We start from the raw sequence: 15,956 nt of genomic DNA on the forward strand, positions 1-15,956 counted from the left end.
GGGGGATGGGGGGGGCGGGGAACCCGTTGGCCCCGCCGCGCCTGCTGCAGAGCGGGGGATGGGTCCGCGCGGGTCCTGGAAGCGCTGCTCGGGTTCTCCCCACACCCGGTACCCGAGGTGCTGTCCCGACCGGGAGACTAGCGCAGTGCGCACACACAACGCCTCTTAAAGGCTCCGCGAGAGGCTTTGGATGGAATCTAGGACTTAGCCTCTCGCAACTTGGCGAGGCCACGAAATCCGCCGCTCGCGCACCACCCGGGACTCGGGGCGCATCTTGGTGCCCACAATGCTAAAGAAAGAGAAAAGTTCCCTGGTTTCTTTGCAGAGGGGTAGGGGGTGGGGGTGGGAATGTGCTAAGAACTGAGTTTGCAGGTATTTCCAAACGAAAGATTTGGCCAAATCCGGGAGATGGTAAACCCTTCTCTTAATCAACGCTAATCACAGGCTTGGTTGATAGCTCACTTTTAAATTCTTTTTTAAAGGAAAAAAGGCCGTTTGGTGTTTGTCTTTTCCCTGTAGGCAAGGAAGCATTTACAGGTATGTGGCCTGACATTTTAATTGCTCAAATAAAGCATCTCGGATGCTGAGAAGCAGAAGACGACTTCATCTCATTGTCATGACGCAATTGAAATCAATTTTTCTCAACTTTATCCTCTCTCTTTGGTTTTAGCTAACTGCAACCCAACATCCTGCCACACAGTCAGTCATGGTGAGAAAGAAAAGACTCCTGCCCACTGATGGACAGGCAGAGGCAGCCGCCTAGCCTCTCTTATGCACATCTTCTGTACACACATGTAAGCGCACATGTATCAGATGCACATTTGTCAATGTACACAAAGACTTAGGCGGCTATGCTTCTAGGTCATAGAACAGTTGAGTATAGACTTCATTATTCCTCAGGTTCCTTTTAAGCATTCATATAGTCATTAAAACACACCCAGAGATTTTGCCCCAAATTGGAAATATTACTGGTACAGGTCAGGAGAACCACACACAAGCCATACTCTAACTCAAGAGAGTCATTGCAAAAAGAACAACTTCATAGCCTATGCCATTTTGCTCAGTGTGTTAAAATCATTGATAACACTTGTGTCTTTGAATTCCAGGGTGTTTGGTTTTAGACACCAGAAATGTAGAACTCACCCCAGAACACACTATATTCTAATGCAGTAAATGTGCTGTCTGATTACGACCAATCAATGGGCTATTATTATTCCATTCATACAAGAAAATTGTGTCTTCATTATATACACTTTGCACAAAGAAAAACTGTATGCCAGTAAGCTGCCCAGGTTTATGAACAATTAAAATATTGTACAGAAAAGACGCTAAGCTCTAGGAAAAAAAAATGAACAAGTGTAAAGAGTAAATTGACAACTACAGAAAAGCCTTCTTGGTAGATGAAAAATTGACTAGACAAAGATAATTTAAAAATAAACTATACATATAATTGACATGTACAGATTGCCCTTTTGCATTCAATTCTGTTTATACACATAGGCAGAGGTAGAGATGAAGTGAAGATACGATCAGATATGTGCTGGTTTTAGGAAAAGAAAAATCCTCTTCAAGCTTCACTTCTGAAACCTCCTAAGCCCTTACTCTTTCTCTGCTGAAATCACATTTCACTAAATCTGCAGGTGCTGAGATTATTTAAATGTTGTAAAAAAAAAAAAAACTAGCCCACCAAATCTATAGTGGACAGTGAACTACCATAAACCTTGTATGTAATAAAATTGCCACAGAGTAAAGCCAAGCTGAGAATTTCGGGTTGATTAGAGACACAATATAACTTTCTCTTGAAGAGGACAAGAAGAAAGGAGAAGAAATCATTTCAGAGAAGAAGGTTTTGAGTTTTTTTTTCTTTCAACTTCTATGATTCAGGAATTGCTTTATGTTACAAATGTCAATGGATTGGGGCAAGCTCAGCAGAGATGTGGTGAGGCTGGGGTTGAAATAGAAAATCTAATGGACATTCCAATCTCAATTTAGTAAAAGATGGAAATAATTGATTATGGGGAAATCTTAACTTCACTTCTTGAGTAGGGAGATGTCTATAGCAAGATTACCTTTTACAAACATGTGAAGGGGCAATTTTGAGAAGGGAGAGCTTTCCCAGTCCACTTGGACATATTGGGACTTTAAAGTATGCTCTGATTCTGACCGCTTAGATAGAAATGAAGAATTTCTCAACCATCTCTTGCAGAATTGGAGCCTGCTAGGGAAATGATCACAGGGCTGCTATGAAATTAGAGGTGTTTCACTCTGTATTTTAGGACTCACTCAGTTATGAAAATGCTGTTACAAAGGGGAGAGAAATCACTGTTTAAATTGTAGTTAAGTTTCCCACAGAGAAGAGACAGGACTGAGACTGAGAAGAAGGCAAAAATACTTTAAAATGTCTTCTTCAGAGATGCTCATTTGCTGTGACTCTAATATTTAAAAGCACTCAGACTAAAAGATAAACATCAATATGTTGTTATTGTTTTTTTAAAATCCAGCTCAGTTTTTATTGCAGATTTAAATTTATTTTAATGAGAGAAAATGGCAGGTTTTAATTTGTCTAGAGAAAGTTGGACAAACATTTGTCCTAATCTGAAAAAAAAAAAGAAAGAAAGAAACTGAACAGCCAGGAATATAATTTTCTTGCAGAAAGTGGCCTGATGGGCTGTATGTAGTTTTTTACAGATTAAATCACTATATGAATACAGACCCCAGCAAATACTGAGTTTAACTCTGAACTCAGTAGAAACCAGTTTCGTCCTCCAGGACTCATTGAATTCCTCCTTTCCCTCATCTAGTCCGTGTGTGTTTTTCTCTTCCACCACACTGGAGCTCCATGAATAGAGAAAGGGGCTTCCATTGTGTCCCTCTGAACTTCCAAGTCAATGCAATTTTTAACCACTGGCTTGTGGTACTTTGAAAATCACCAGGGGCTGTCAGAGTTGGGTCCTCTGAAAAATTTACAGTGCTAAATCAGAGCATATGCTGGGAGGGAAAAAATTGCTTAAGATTGGAGCAAGTACAGTATCTGTCTGCCCCCTAGTGTAAGAGTCCTCTCTGCCTAAAATTCAACTTTAAAAGAAAAGGAGCTCTTAAAGGGAAACGACTTTGGGCTCACGTAGGCATAGGAGAATGAAACTTCTGTACATTTTAATCTGAATAATTCTTCAGGATTTAAAATTAATTGGCTCTGACTTGGTTGGACCGTACTCGGATCTCGCCACCTCTGCGTTTCCCGAGTCACTGGCGAAGAGGCGATTTTTTTTTTTTTTTGAACTGGGTTTATGTGCGTCCCCCTCACCCCCTCCTCTCTTTTTCTTTCTCTCTGTCTCTGTCGTCTCTCTCGCCGGCTTTTTAAAAATGAGGAACCGTTCCTTGAACGTTCTGGACAGAGCACAGAATTGCTTCTTAAGTCAGTCCGGCGCGGTTGCAATAGACAGCAAAAAGGTAAACGTTTGCCTGAAACCCGCACGCCAGCTCCACCACCCCGCTCGATGGTGAGTACCCTTCTCGTTGCGTTTCTCGTCTTAGCTTAACCGAGCGCTCGCCTACCCGAACCGCGGCCGAGGACGCTGGGCTAGGCTTTTCTCTCTCCCTGCCTGCCTGGCTGTCAGTTGCACAAGGTTGCAAAATGAAGCGCAGAGGCAAATCGAACAGTAAATTCTAGTACTTAGTGAGAGCCCAGCAGCTCCTTTGCTAGAAAACCGAGTTGTCTGCTGCTTGGAAAACCACGCTTATAGGACTGATTTTTAGTTTGCTCTATGGAAGGAAATGAGTTTGAGGAGACAGGACGAGGGGATGGGAGGCACCGCAGTCTTAACGCTTCGGTTTAATCATATTTTGGCAGCTTTGCAATTGTATTTCCCCCCTCTCCCCCTCCACCTCTCCTACCACACACATGTAATAAAATATGGCAATGCAATGAATTGACTCTGTCCCCCCCCACCAACCCCGAAACCACAGTCCTAGGCATTTCATACACGTTAGCAAACCGATTTTTTGAAAAGCCCCAAGTCATCCCCATCCCCACACAGCACAAGGAGAAAAGTGAGAAAGGAGAGAGAGAGAGAAAAAATACTGGAAGTAAACATACCAAAACCATATTTGCCTTGTTCAAGGTCCCAAACCGCTTGCATCTTCCTCCTAAACTGGAATAACTCTCCTTTAGTTTGGCGGGTGAAATAAACGCTTTGTTGGCCCCCTGAAAAGATGTGTCTTTGATAATTAAAGAGAATCTCTTCCTCGGTGTTTATCTATGCGATTGTGCAAACTGATAAAAAGTAGGCACTAGCCTGCAGGGAAAAAGAGGAAAGGTGAGGGGAGAGATCTTCCACCTCAAGGAAGTGCTTCCCCATGTATTAGGCGCTCTCAGCCTTAGAAAACCCTGCACACTCTAACTTTAGAGAGACAAGGTTTCAGGGAGCTTTGTACATAGCTGCTGAGGAATGCAAGCCTCGCCTTTAAGAAAAAAAACCTCAAACCGTAGGTAGGAGATGTCTGGAGTGATCCTTGTCTCTCATCTCATTCCTTAGAAGGAAGAGTGCGTTGTTACACCTTGTTTGGGGCTGGAAAGGCGAGACTTTAAAAACACCCGTCCAATTGAAAAAAATCTCCCAACTTAATGAGTTTAGTCGGAGGCTGGAGCAAACGGCTCAGGCTCAGCAGAAAACCGCCAACAACCATAGGCGATATTGCAAAGCAAGACGACCCAAGACACAGCCAAATTCCACTGTTTGGGGTCGAGAGGGATGGAGGCTAATCCTAAAGCAAGTTGGAAAAAAACCGAGGTGGGAGAGGAGGGGGAAAAACAGCAGCCTCACAGACAGGCAGACAGGCTGCCTTCGCCCTGGATCAAAGATAGCACTTGAAACAGGAGGGCAACATTTTTCCTAGGAATCTGTTGGAATCCTCATTTTCTACTTTTAACTCAAGTCTCCCCAAGTGATTTTCCCCTCGCTCCCCTGTGGATTTGTACCTCCCCCCCTTTCCGGTCCCCATTCTAGAACTTTCCAGAAGAGGAAATCTATTTCTTTTGGGGGGAGGGGTTCCCCATTTCATGCCTTCAGATTATGAATGCTTAATTCACCCCCTCCCTTTGTCCACTCCCCAAAATGAATAAAGGAAGCAGGAATACGGTAACTAGTGAAAATCGAGAATAAACTATGCTGCCTCTCACAGTTTAATACAGTTTTAACTAATGGATTTTTTTTGTTTTGTTTTAAGAGAAGAATAATGGGGAAACACGGATCTTTTATTTTAGGAAACTGTTATGGTAAGATGTATGTCAGACTTGACAAATGGAACTAACGCTCTTCGGCTGCTTCTTGTCCTTGTCTTAAACAGGAATTAAGTTAAACACAGTGCTGAATGTTAATTACATGTTTACTGGCTAATGAAAATTACAAATGGTTTTGCCACCTCAAACAATGATGAAAACTCTGAAGACACTGTAATTATATACTTTGAGCAAAATAACTCAGAATATTGATCATAAGAAGTGTAAATCTTTTTTTAACTATTCATTAATACCATAAATATGGGCTACAGAAGTTTTTCCTTGCGGTTTGTCTCATCAGTTATACTGAGTGGATGGATGGTGAGGCTCCTCTGGGGAGGTGGTGAACTCATTCTCCTTAGTAGAAGGAGGTCACTTGTGTAACTCAGTGGTGCCCCCTCCCTTCTGCTCCGCCCCCTGAAACCCCAGCAGAAGGTCGAGGGATAGTTACACAGGAAGGCCCAGTTCAGGGCAGGTGAAGGTGATCACAACCGGGCCTCTTCCCTCCCCTCCCCTTCCCTTCTGTCTCCTCCTCTCCCTCCTCCCTTTCCTGCCAGGTCTGATCAATGACTGCCTTCCCCAGCCTGGGCGCCTTTGGGATAACCTGGCATTCAGAGTTCCTTATAGAGGACCAGTTAGATTAGGAAACTAACCCACAATCCAGCCAGGAGCCCTGACAACTTAAATTCCCTCCATAAGGGAGGGCTAGGGCAGTTCATTGCAAAAAAGGAAAAGAAAAAAAAAAGTCGGGGATGGAGGTGGTTATTGAGTAAGGTGTCTCAGGCACCTGAACCAGAACTGGTTTCCCTGGATTTGGGAGGAGAGGAAATTTTTGTTATTTATTTATTTATTTATTTAACTTTGGCCAGAGTTGTAGTACTGGCAGCCACTTGGATCTCAGGGGTCAAAGGTGAGGTCTGTACTAACTAACCCTTAAAGGCTGGCCTGGCCCGAAGGCCAAGCAGGCAGGGCAGCGTGGATTTGTCAGCCACCCTGCCTGGGACTTGGAGGGGGCTCCTTCACTTGGGGGTCACTGCACTGAGAGTGGGTTTTAAGTGGAATATTGAAGATTTTTTTTTAAAGTGCCCTAGGCTTGTAGGACTGGAGTCCTTTTTCCCTGAGAATTCCCAAGGCGCTGGTCTTTGTCTTAGAAGGAATGGAGTTTCTGAATGGTGTGAAAGGGACAGAGAGGGTCGCTTCAAATCGATTTTACTTGTCCTTTCTGTCTTTTCGGATCAACGCCCTTCAATGGGCACAGGGGTGCTCTTTCAACCAAAAACTTGTGCTACATTTTCTGCCTGTATTGGTACTAAATACAATAAGCACTGGGCAGATTTTTTTCTTTGCTCTCCAAAGTAAGAAAGCACCCTAATTAAATTGTTTTATATGGACAGTCAAGATGGACCAATTAAGTATGCATTAGTATAAAGATATAGTCTGAAGATAAAGCGGTTTAGAAAATCATATGTGGGACTAAGGCGAGGGCACTAGAGTTTGGGAGGGGTGCATGGACCCAACAAGATCATGCACCTTCCTCCCTGGGCCCCTGGATAAATGCACAGACCCAAGCCCCAGGTGAGAGGGGGAGCAGGCTGGCTAACAGGTGGGTGGCAGTGCTGGAGACTTGTAGGTCCTCATCCCCTGGCTGAAATGTGGTGGAGCCGGAGGGTCTGGTATCCCTCACTTCCCACAGTCCAAGGTGGTGGGTTCCATAGGATGCGGTAAGATGGTGAGACGGTGCTAGCTCTACGCCCGGCCCAGGGCTGTGTCCAAGGTCCAGGGTTCGGCCCTACAATATTGAAATAGTGCGCATCTCGTGAGGCCTGGAGGGCCGGGGGCATCAACTCTGCCTGCTGCCACGGCCAGCCAAAGCCTTCTCACAGCAAGGGTCAGGGCAGGAGCCCCCCCCCCCAAGACCTCCAAGCTAAGCGCTTTTTCTCGCTTCTTAAGAAAGGGGAGCTTCTCTTCCAGGAAAGTAAAAAGTTCTCATCCGAGGCCATCTGGCCAGATGGGCCTCGAGGATCAGTCACCGGAGTAGGAGAAAGGCCCAGGGTCGGAGAAAGGGAGAGCGGCTCCCAGTCCAGCAAATGAGGCTCTGGGCTCCTCCACCTCCTCTCCGCCCTCGGAGGTGTGGGAGGGAGGACAGTGTCTCTCTGCAATGGGGGCGACCCAGAGCAGGGGCTGGGGCCTCCCTGCCTCTCGCTCAGGGCTATGATAGGTGGTCCACCGGTCGAGGGGGCGCAAGTGCCGCGCTGTCACTGGAAGGGCTAGCGGGACGCACGCCAGGAGCCCAGGGTGGGGGGCAGGGAGGAGTGGGGACCAGAATTAGAGGCTGAGGAAGTAGCTGAATGTCAAAAATAAAAAAGGTTGAAAAGCCAATTTTCCAGGCGCGATTTCGCCCCCCTCCCTTGCTGGTTGGCGAGGCCGTAAATCAGCGGCCGGGGCGGGAGGAGCCCCCTTGGTGGACTCAGCTGGGCCCCGCCCGGGCCGTGCGCACCTCCCGGTGGGCCCCGAATCGATCCGAAGCCTAGCTGAGGATGTCACCGCACTAAATATTTACTGATCACACACAAATAGCCGGGGCTCGAACGATTTTCCTCTGTGAGGAGAGCGCAGAGAGAAGGGTAAATCATTTTATTAGTGTGGATAAAGCCCAGAGCACACTCAGGGCTGGAGTGTTTTAAGATGTGTCTTCAACAGGATGAAAAGAGTTAGGGAAATCGATACTGAGTGATTAGAAGCCCCCGGGGTGACGAAGGGGGACCGGGCTTTCAGGGATTTGGCCAGGCTGAGAGGGGGGAGGCAGCGTCGAGGAGAGCGGCCCGACCACCGCCTGGGAGCCCCCGGGCCCAGGCCTCCCTCCCTCCCTCCTCGACGGGAGACCCGAGGGCGCAGCCACAGGCAGGGGAGCCGCCGCTGCCTGGCTTCGCCGTACTGTGGCTGGGCGAGAGCTGCTCCCGCCATTGCGGAGCCGAGGACTCGGGAGCCACGGGCTACACGCCGTGAGTGGCACTGGCCAGGTGGCCTCGGCAGTGGATCGCAGGCACGGCTCGGGGTGGCCGGCGTGTTCCACTATGCGCAGTCTTCCCGGGCTCCTTCAGGGACTAAAGGTGTAGCCTGAAGAGGTTGCGGTTCGCCTCCTGGCATTTCGGGGACTCCTCCCAGCCGAGACCCGAAGTATCCCTGAACTTTCTCTTTGAAAAAAATCTCTGCCTGTCATCTCCTTGAATATTTTTAAAGAGGACCTAGTGGCCCATGCCAGCCAGCTGTCTCACTCTCCCTCCCACCCACCCGGCGTCGAGGGCGGCTACCCGGTGGCGAAACCCGCTGGGGACCGCGGGGCGTATGGATTCCAGATTTGTGGCTCAAGGGCAGGTGGGACAACGTCTGAGGCCGAGAAGAAAGGCAGGGGGCAAAGTGACAGATACCAACGAAGCCCCGGGTGGCAAAGCAGCTTTGAGGGTATCAGGCTACACCTAGCGATGAAAACCCATCTGGGACCCCTAGGCCAGGTGCAGGGGACTAAGGCGGCAGAGGAGCAGAGACTGGCGGGGTTTGCTGAAGTTAGCAGGGCTCTGAGGGGAGTTTGCGGGGAGGGAGAGCAAAATCTTCTTCCCAAACTCAAACAGCAAAGTCCTGGAGCAAAAAGGCTTTTCACGTCTTTCGAAGCCCGAGTCTCGCTCGCTACTGTGACCAAGCCTTGAGGATCCAAACAGCTGCAGATCATCAAGTGGGCACTAACTGGGGGGAAGAGGGGCAGAAGGTGAGGAAAGCGGAGGATCTTTTTCGTTTCTTCTCTCTTCCCCCCCTCTCCGGACCTCTTCCTAAAAATCTGCTCTTCTTAAAGAAACTGGTAGCTACCTGAATTTATTTATTTATCTAGAAAGGTTCACCCCCTCCGACCCCTTTCAACTGCTCGATTTTCTTAGCTGCTTGAGGGATTCAATTCAGGCTGCCCTGCTTGGCTTTTTGGTGCAACAGGAAATATGGCTGTAGATCCAATTAACCGTTTTCCAGAAAAGAGGTTTTTTTTTTTTTTTTTTTAAATGAATCCCAGTGGGTTGGAGCGATGTGTTCAGGTGTGAGGGGATCGGTACCTTGAATTCCTTCCTCTGTAATCCTCTGATTCCTGTGTTGGAAACTCACAAGCATCACTAACTGGAGGGTGTCAGGAGCGGGTCTCCATTAACCCTTCTTGGTCTTGGCCAGAGCGAAGGTTAACTACACTAATCTACCAAAAGGGGCTGTAGCAAAAAAGAACCGAGGAAGGGGGCGGGGAAAAGGAAGAAGGGAAGGGGAAATTCACTCTAGTTATGAGGATTTTATGTCTCTTTCTCTGGTCCTTCCCCACCTCTACCCCTCCTATGAAAGCCGTTTCCATTCAGAGAGACAGCAATCTCATCTATCAAGGCAGCACTCTCCATAGCGAAGCACTTTAGGGAATTAGAAAAATATAACGTAGTGAAATATTTTCTCCTATTTAACTGACCACCAGTTCACTTAAAAATATTTCCAACATGCGTACAACAGATTATTGTGGGAGGAAGTTTAAAAAACTGCAACTAAAAGAATTACATAGTTTATCTTTTTAGATTTAAGTAAAAGCTAATCTAGAATCTTGTCAGTAGCCAAATTACAGGCATAAAATCTGGATGAGACTAGAAAAAAAATATTCTGCCTGTTTCAAACTGGCCGGCATATTAATGGATAGTTATATGATAGTCATGAGCCTGGAGGTACATGGACATGGGTGTGTATATATTCTTAGGGTGTTAGAAGTTCCTTGATGGATTAATGGTTCATATGCTCAAGCACTAGAGAGAGGCTGTCACTCATGGGTACATTCAGGAGTGGGCAGAAGGCAGTGTAGAAAAAGAGTTTTGAATGAGTATCTCGGTATCACCGTTGTTAAAATACAAGCTGAAATCACCTTAGTAATAGTAAAGCTACTGTGGCTTGAAAACTCACAGAAAAACACTGCAAAGTAAAAACACCAATTTCCTAGTTTGGTAGCTTTGGTCATTTAAACAAAAGATGAGCATATTTTGCCTAATATATATATTTTAAAATTTAGGGATATGCTACTTTATTTTACTTCTCAATGCACTGAAGAATTAAAGCAGAATGGGCTATGGCTAGAGATGATGGGATAAAGGTGCTCTCTGCCCATTTAACCAAGTTTGATGTGGGCTGTACATGCTTTTAATATTAATATTATATTGCAAGACAACTCCTGCTGAGAAAGTTCTAAAGACATCTAAAGCCATGTGGACATCAGTTCTTTTATAGTAATGGACAGAGTGAGGAATGATTGTCTGATTCTATATTTTTCTCTTTCTCAAGAGCCTGGTAATGAAATCCTTAAAATGACAGTTAATTTTGGGTATGTCAAAAGAGTATTAATCAAATGGTATCAAGTGCCAGTCACTTAAATGTGAAGATGTTAGTAAGACGAATATCCAGATAAGTTAATGTTGTTAATTAGCTGCATCAGTATACTTAAAGAAAATATAGGCAGAACAACAAAGAGGATTTATTTAATTTCACTAAACCATGAACTCAAGATGAATTTCAGAAGGACAAAAATAATTTTAGGACTTATTCCCATGCTGTTGGTTTTCATAAGGCTTAAAATTTTTTTTTCAATAAAAGCTTATAATTAGAAAAGTGACTAGATGCACTAAGACAGACACTGCCATAATAGGGAAACATTATTCATGAATTTAGGAAAATTTAATTAATTATGTTGCAACTTCACTTCTCCTCTTAAAAGGCTGTTTTCTTGAAATATTTGAAGGTACATGTTAAAAATTAGTAAAGAACTGTATAAAAATAAGAGGGGGCTATTTTAGTATCATATTCAGCTTCTTGACCTTAGGAAGTATTAGCTTGGAGATTCACAAAGTGTGTTGTTTAAGTAAAATATATAGTAGTCCTTTTAGTTTGAAGACAAGGTAGAAAAAGGTACCTTTTCTATCCATCTATTACAATTCATAATAAGCTAATCAACCTTATCCAAGAGATTTCTATGTACTTGATTGAGGTAAGTTGAGTAAGATGATGTCACTTTAAATAGTTAAAGCAAAACTGAAAATATTAAAGGAAGGGAATATTGACTTCAGTGAAAAATGTCGCATTGGTTATTTCTTGACAGGACCATATCACATCACATGTCAGGGAGAAGAAGTTAAGAGATTGGGGAACCCAGTTTCTTTGTAGAATGCATATTAATAACTTATTTCTTTCTTTCCAAAGGTATGTTGCAATTTTTTATTTTCCATATACTTTGTTGCCACATTACCAAGGCTAATATTATGAAATGTAAGCAGTCGAGGTTTAAAAAAGATATTTTTCTTTATAGTCTCCTCTGCGTGACAAAGATGTATGTTTATTTACTCACTGATTTCCATTCATGTGATTTTGGTTAATTTAATGGCTTTTAAAATTGTATACTATTTTTCTAAAGTCTACATTGTTTGCACATTGAAAACAAATCCAAAGATATTGAATCTTTTTCAGGAAGCACAGTTGAACGTTCAGTTATTGAAGAGCTGTGATTTCAGTCCCCCAGGTTCTATTAAAAACAAACATCTAAACCTGTTCTTCTTTCCTAACAACTCTTAAAATTGCAACTGGCATGGTTGTGGATGAATGATTATTTAATATGAGTCTTTTACTCTCTTTTCCTATTTACCCTGGAGATGCCTTTAATTTGTCTCTTATGCTTACGTATTTTAAAAAGTATTAGTCGGTGTGCAAGAATTGTCTACCCCCTTTTAAAAACCAGTGCATAAAAATTCTAAGTATAGGAAAAAGGTGTGATATTTATCCTGAAGTTTCAGTAACACACACAGTTTTCTTAATAAACTAGGAGAAACTCTATCCTAGATAAATTAAAATAGGGCAGCTGTTGAGTAGGCTTATTGTGCCTTCTTGCCTTTGGTATTAAGGTATTTGGGCTTTTGTGTTCACATACTGTCTATTGTTAACAGAGTGAATTTTTTTAAGTTGAAAAAATATTCTCAAATTGTCCTGACTTTATCACTGGATGCATTATTAGATTGAAAAAATAATATTCACATCTGTGCTTAAATCTGTATGTCCAGGCAGTGATGAGGAGGAGACATTCTGCAACATGTCCCATCCCCCTCAGAAAAAAAAAGCACCTCAAAACCTTACATGTGTTAGCTCAAAAGAAAAAAAATTTCTTAGGTTTCAGTGTGTTGGAAATACAGGCACATTATTTCTGCAATGGAACGCTTACTAAAATTTTTTTATTTTTAAACTTTATCTTCTAAGATGGGACACATCAGTTTTACCTATAATTTTAAAACATTAGAATAAATTTTAATTTTGCAGGCTTTCTGTAATAAATACAGATTTGTGAATATTAAGACTCCAAAATAAAATACAGAGGCAAGTGACAGGGCATGATGGCTTGGCTCGGTTTTTAGGGATGTTTTAAAAATCTGTTTTTAAAAAATTACAATAGCATGCTTTTTCAAGTGCAAAAGGTGGTGATGATAGGAAGGGAAGAGTAGAAAAACACCCCTCCCCGCCCTCCCACACCAAAAAGCCCCAAACAGCCAAAAAACAAAGAACCATATCCTAACCCCCACGCAAAACCCCTTAGCACTTTGGGAAAGTTTCTGTGAAACTGTGAGTCCTGCCAAATCTCCTAGTTGGTCAACTTTTTGAACGCAGCAGGCAATGGCTAGACTGAAGTTAGCAGGCTGGCAGCCTGAAGAAGGAGGCAGCCTTTTGGAGCTCAACTCTGGAGACTTACCATTTAGAGGGAAAGTTGGTAAAGCAACTGTTGAAAGTTAACCTTTCGCCTCCAAAGGAGGTTTGCTGAGGCAAGACAGCGAGAACTGATAGAACCAATTTTATTCTTTTCTCAGGCATTCCTAACTTTTATGATTCCACCCTCCTTCCTTTACTATCTGTCTTTGTGCCTCCAGGGCCAGTGAAAGAGCAGGGCAGATTCTAGATTGCTTTCAGAGTTTGCCTTCTCTGATGATGGATTACCATGTCAATTTAAACGGCATAGGATTAATTTGTTTCAATGATTTCTCTTTAGGCTGAATGCCAGCCGTTTTTCTATCTCTCTCCCTGCTCTTCAGAACAACAACAACCCCCCCCCCAAAAAAAAGCCTTCTTTCCATATTCTAAGTTAAGAGACAATAATAGAAATAGACAAGTTAGGTGTAATGTTGCAGCACAGTTACAGGTCTGAGTGTTTTTATCTCCGCCTATGAGGCTGAACATACAGTCAGTCACATTAAAATGAAATTGGACTCAACATTTATTCAATAAATACTTGTCTTGTAGATAGTCCAGTGCTGAGTGCTTTTGACACATAAGGACTTAATTTGTCTTGGATAACAAGTTATTAATATGGCACATTTAAACTTGCCACCTACAATAAGGTTATTGAGATATATATAACAAACCCAAATGATTATTGCAAAAAATAGTTTGTGTGAGGGATGGAGACATTTTTGAGAATACGTATCTTATTACAACCCACAGACGAACTAGTAACACTGACACACACACACACACACACACATGCACAAATGCAGGTGCACGTATCTATCTATCTATATATCAATATCTATATCTACACATATAGATATATATATTTCAAATCACAAAAAAAGTTCAGTGAAGTTAAAAAAATTCCACCCATTATGTAGATGTGTCTAACCTTTCCAAAATAAAAATGTGTCAGAGAGTTTTTTCTTTTGAACAATTTCTAAAGTGCACAAGAAAAATGCTGTTCAAATCCAATTTCTTTGCAAGACCAAACCTATTATGAGGTTGAAAATGGCACAAAAAAAGCACTTAGGTGCAATCCAAAATCAAACACCCCCCTCCACATTTTTCACCTAAACTAAACCTGCAGGCAGCCAGAGCATGTTGCTGGTAGAATAAAGGCAATTTAAGTTAAATAATCTATCCCCAAAGTGATTATTTCATTTTGTTCTCTAACCGGAGGTCCCCCAGTGGATACAAAAGGACAGGAGAGGGATTTCATCCTGTAGACCGAATATGTTTGACAAACGTGAGTATTTGAACCTTGGGCTTCTTTCTCACCACCCTCTTCTAATTGCCTCTCCTTTTCCCAGCATTCCCCCCGCGGTGAAATTTACATCATAGTTCATAATAATAAATTGCATTTTGAATATGAGCACAAATGCGTTTAGAGCCTTCTCTTTTTCTTCAGTCCTCTCAATGCACAAACAGGTTTTATCTGAGCAGGTTCTACTTTCTAAGAACATACAGGATCAGAGGCCAATGACCATCAGAACTGGAATCTATGCAATTTTAATTTGTGAAAAAGTTGTTGGTTGCTCACCTTGGGGGAGATTGTGCATCTCTAAGAAAACCAAATCTTTGAGGGCTCTCCCTGGGAAATGATGTTACACATGAGCAGAAAATCCAGGCAAGAAAGGCTAATTGAATGAAGAGAGAGAATTAGGTTAAAAAATAGAGTACAATCTAGTATCACATTTTCACTAGTGTAACTTGAAATGAAGGTGTCTTCGAATCGCCAGTGTTGCCAGAGTGTTTAGATGTTGGCCACAGATGGGAACACCTATTGAAATGTGTCTGAAGAAGATTAATAGGGCTTGTCACTGTTGGGAAAGCATTGCTTTGCTGTAAATTTCTACCAGCACAAGATGAATTACCGATGAATGCTCACTTATCAACCCCATCACTATCGTTCGACACTAAATCAAATTGAGAAGTTATCTGCAATCAGAAAATTTCTTTTTAAAATAGACATACACCTTTATGCCCCAACTCTTTAATAATCCCACTCACAAAACAATTCCCCATCCCAGGATGCTTCTTTAGCTTAAAGCAAATTATATTCAATAAAGAATATGGTAATATTTTTCGGTTCGCACACAATGGACAGCTGGCCAGTAGCAAAGTTTGACAATATTTTAACAAGGGTATGAAGGCTTCTGGGAAGTCATCATTTAATATTTCATAAAATGTGTACTTTTTCACTTTTAGGTTTTTCTCTCCTTTACTTGGAAGGCAAAGAAGAAAGTGGGTTTGCCGCTCTAAACCCTGTGACCTAATAGTCGTCTAGTGCTCTGGTAAGATCAAAATACGAGAGAACTACAAGTTTAGACAGAGAACAATAGGATGAGATTAAGGAGATGACAGTGATAATTGGGACATGCATTTGTTTTTACAATTTAATGCATTTTATATATCTCATTTTAAGGTGATTTATTTGAGAAGCAAAACAGTGGCATTATCTCTTTTTATTATCTGTTAACCAACTCTAAGCATTCAGAGGCTTTCCAACCCAGGGATAATAATATTTTAATAAAACCATCAACAGTTGCATTTTTATAGAGCTCTGTCTATTTAAATAGTGCCTCCACGTGCATGACGCATTTGATTTTTACTGAAATCCTGTACGCTCAGATATTTTAAATTCCCATTTTGCTGATGAGTAAACTGAGACTCGGAGTTATGTGAGGTCACGGAGCTTATACCAGCTCAGTCATTACTCTAATCTATGTTTTCTAGGTTCTTTTAGGATCTTCTCACTCCAAGACACGTATAAAGAAGAAGAGAAGATAATGATAATACTAATAGCCGCTTACATGTATTATATGCCGACCTCTGGCATGGGCAAGAGGGTGTGGCT

At 42.7% G+C, this 15,956-nt stretch overlaps 1 protein-coding gene and 1 long non-coding RNA gene across 2 annotated transcripts in view; one reads left to right on the forward strand and one right to left on the reverse strand.

Annotated features, from left to right (window-relative positions):
• NR2F2 (nuclear receptor subfamily 2 group F member 2) overlaps nt 1-4,523 on the reverse strand; it is a 14,142-nt gene extending 9,619 nt beyond the window's left edge. The window contains exon 1 of the mRNA XM_012804548.2: nt 4,097-4,523. Coding sequence (XP_012660002.1) covers nt 4,097-4,139 — 43 coding nt within the window. The 5' untranslated portion in view covers nt 4,140-4,523. The remainder of the gene's footprint in view (nt 1-4,096) is intronic.
• LOC111724935 lies at nt 3,384-15,423 on the forward strand. The gene is made up of 3 exons (XR_002773145.1): nt 3,384-3,500; nt 14,279-14,345; nt 15,308-15,423. It is a non-coding gene; the product is annotated as an uncharacterized LOC111724935 (long non-coding RNA).
• Nucleotides 15,424-15,956: the final 533 nt, after the last annotated feature.

This window comes from Otolemur garnettii, unplaced genomic scaffold (genome assembly GCF_000181295.1).
Source record: "Otolemur garnettii isolate 467f Iridium unplaced genomic scaffold, OtoGar3 scaffold00029, whole genome shotgun sequence".
Classification (NCBI taxonomy): Eukaryota; Metazoa; Chordata; class Mammalia; order Primates; family Galagidae; genus Otolemur; species Otolemur garnettii.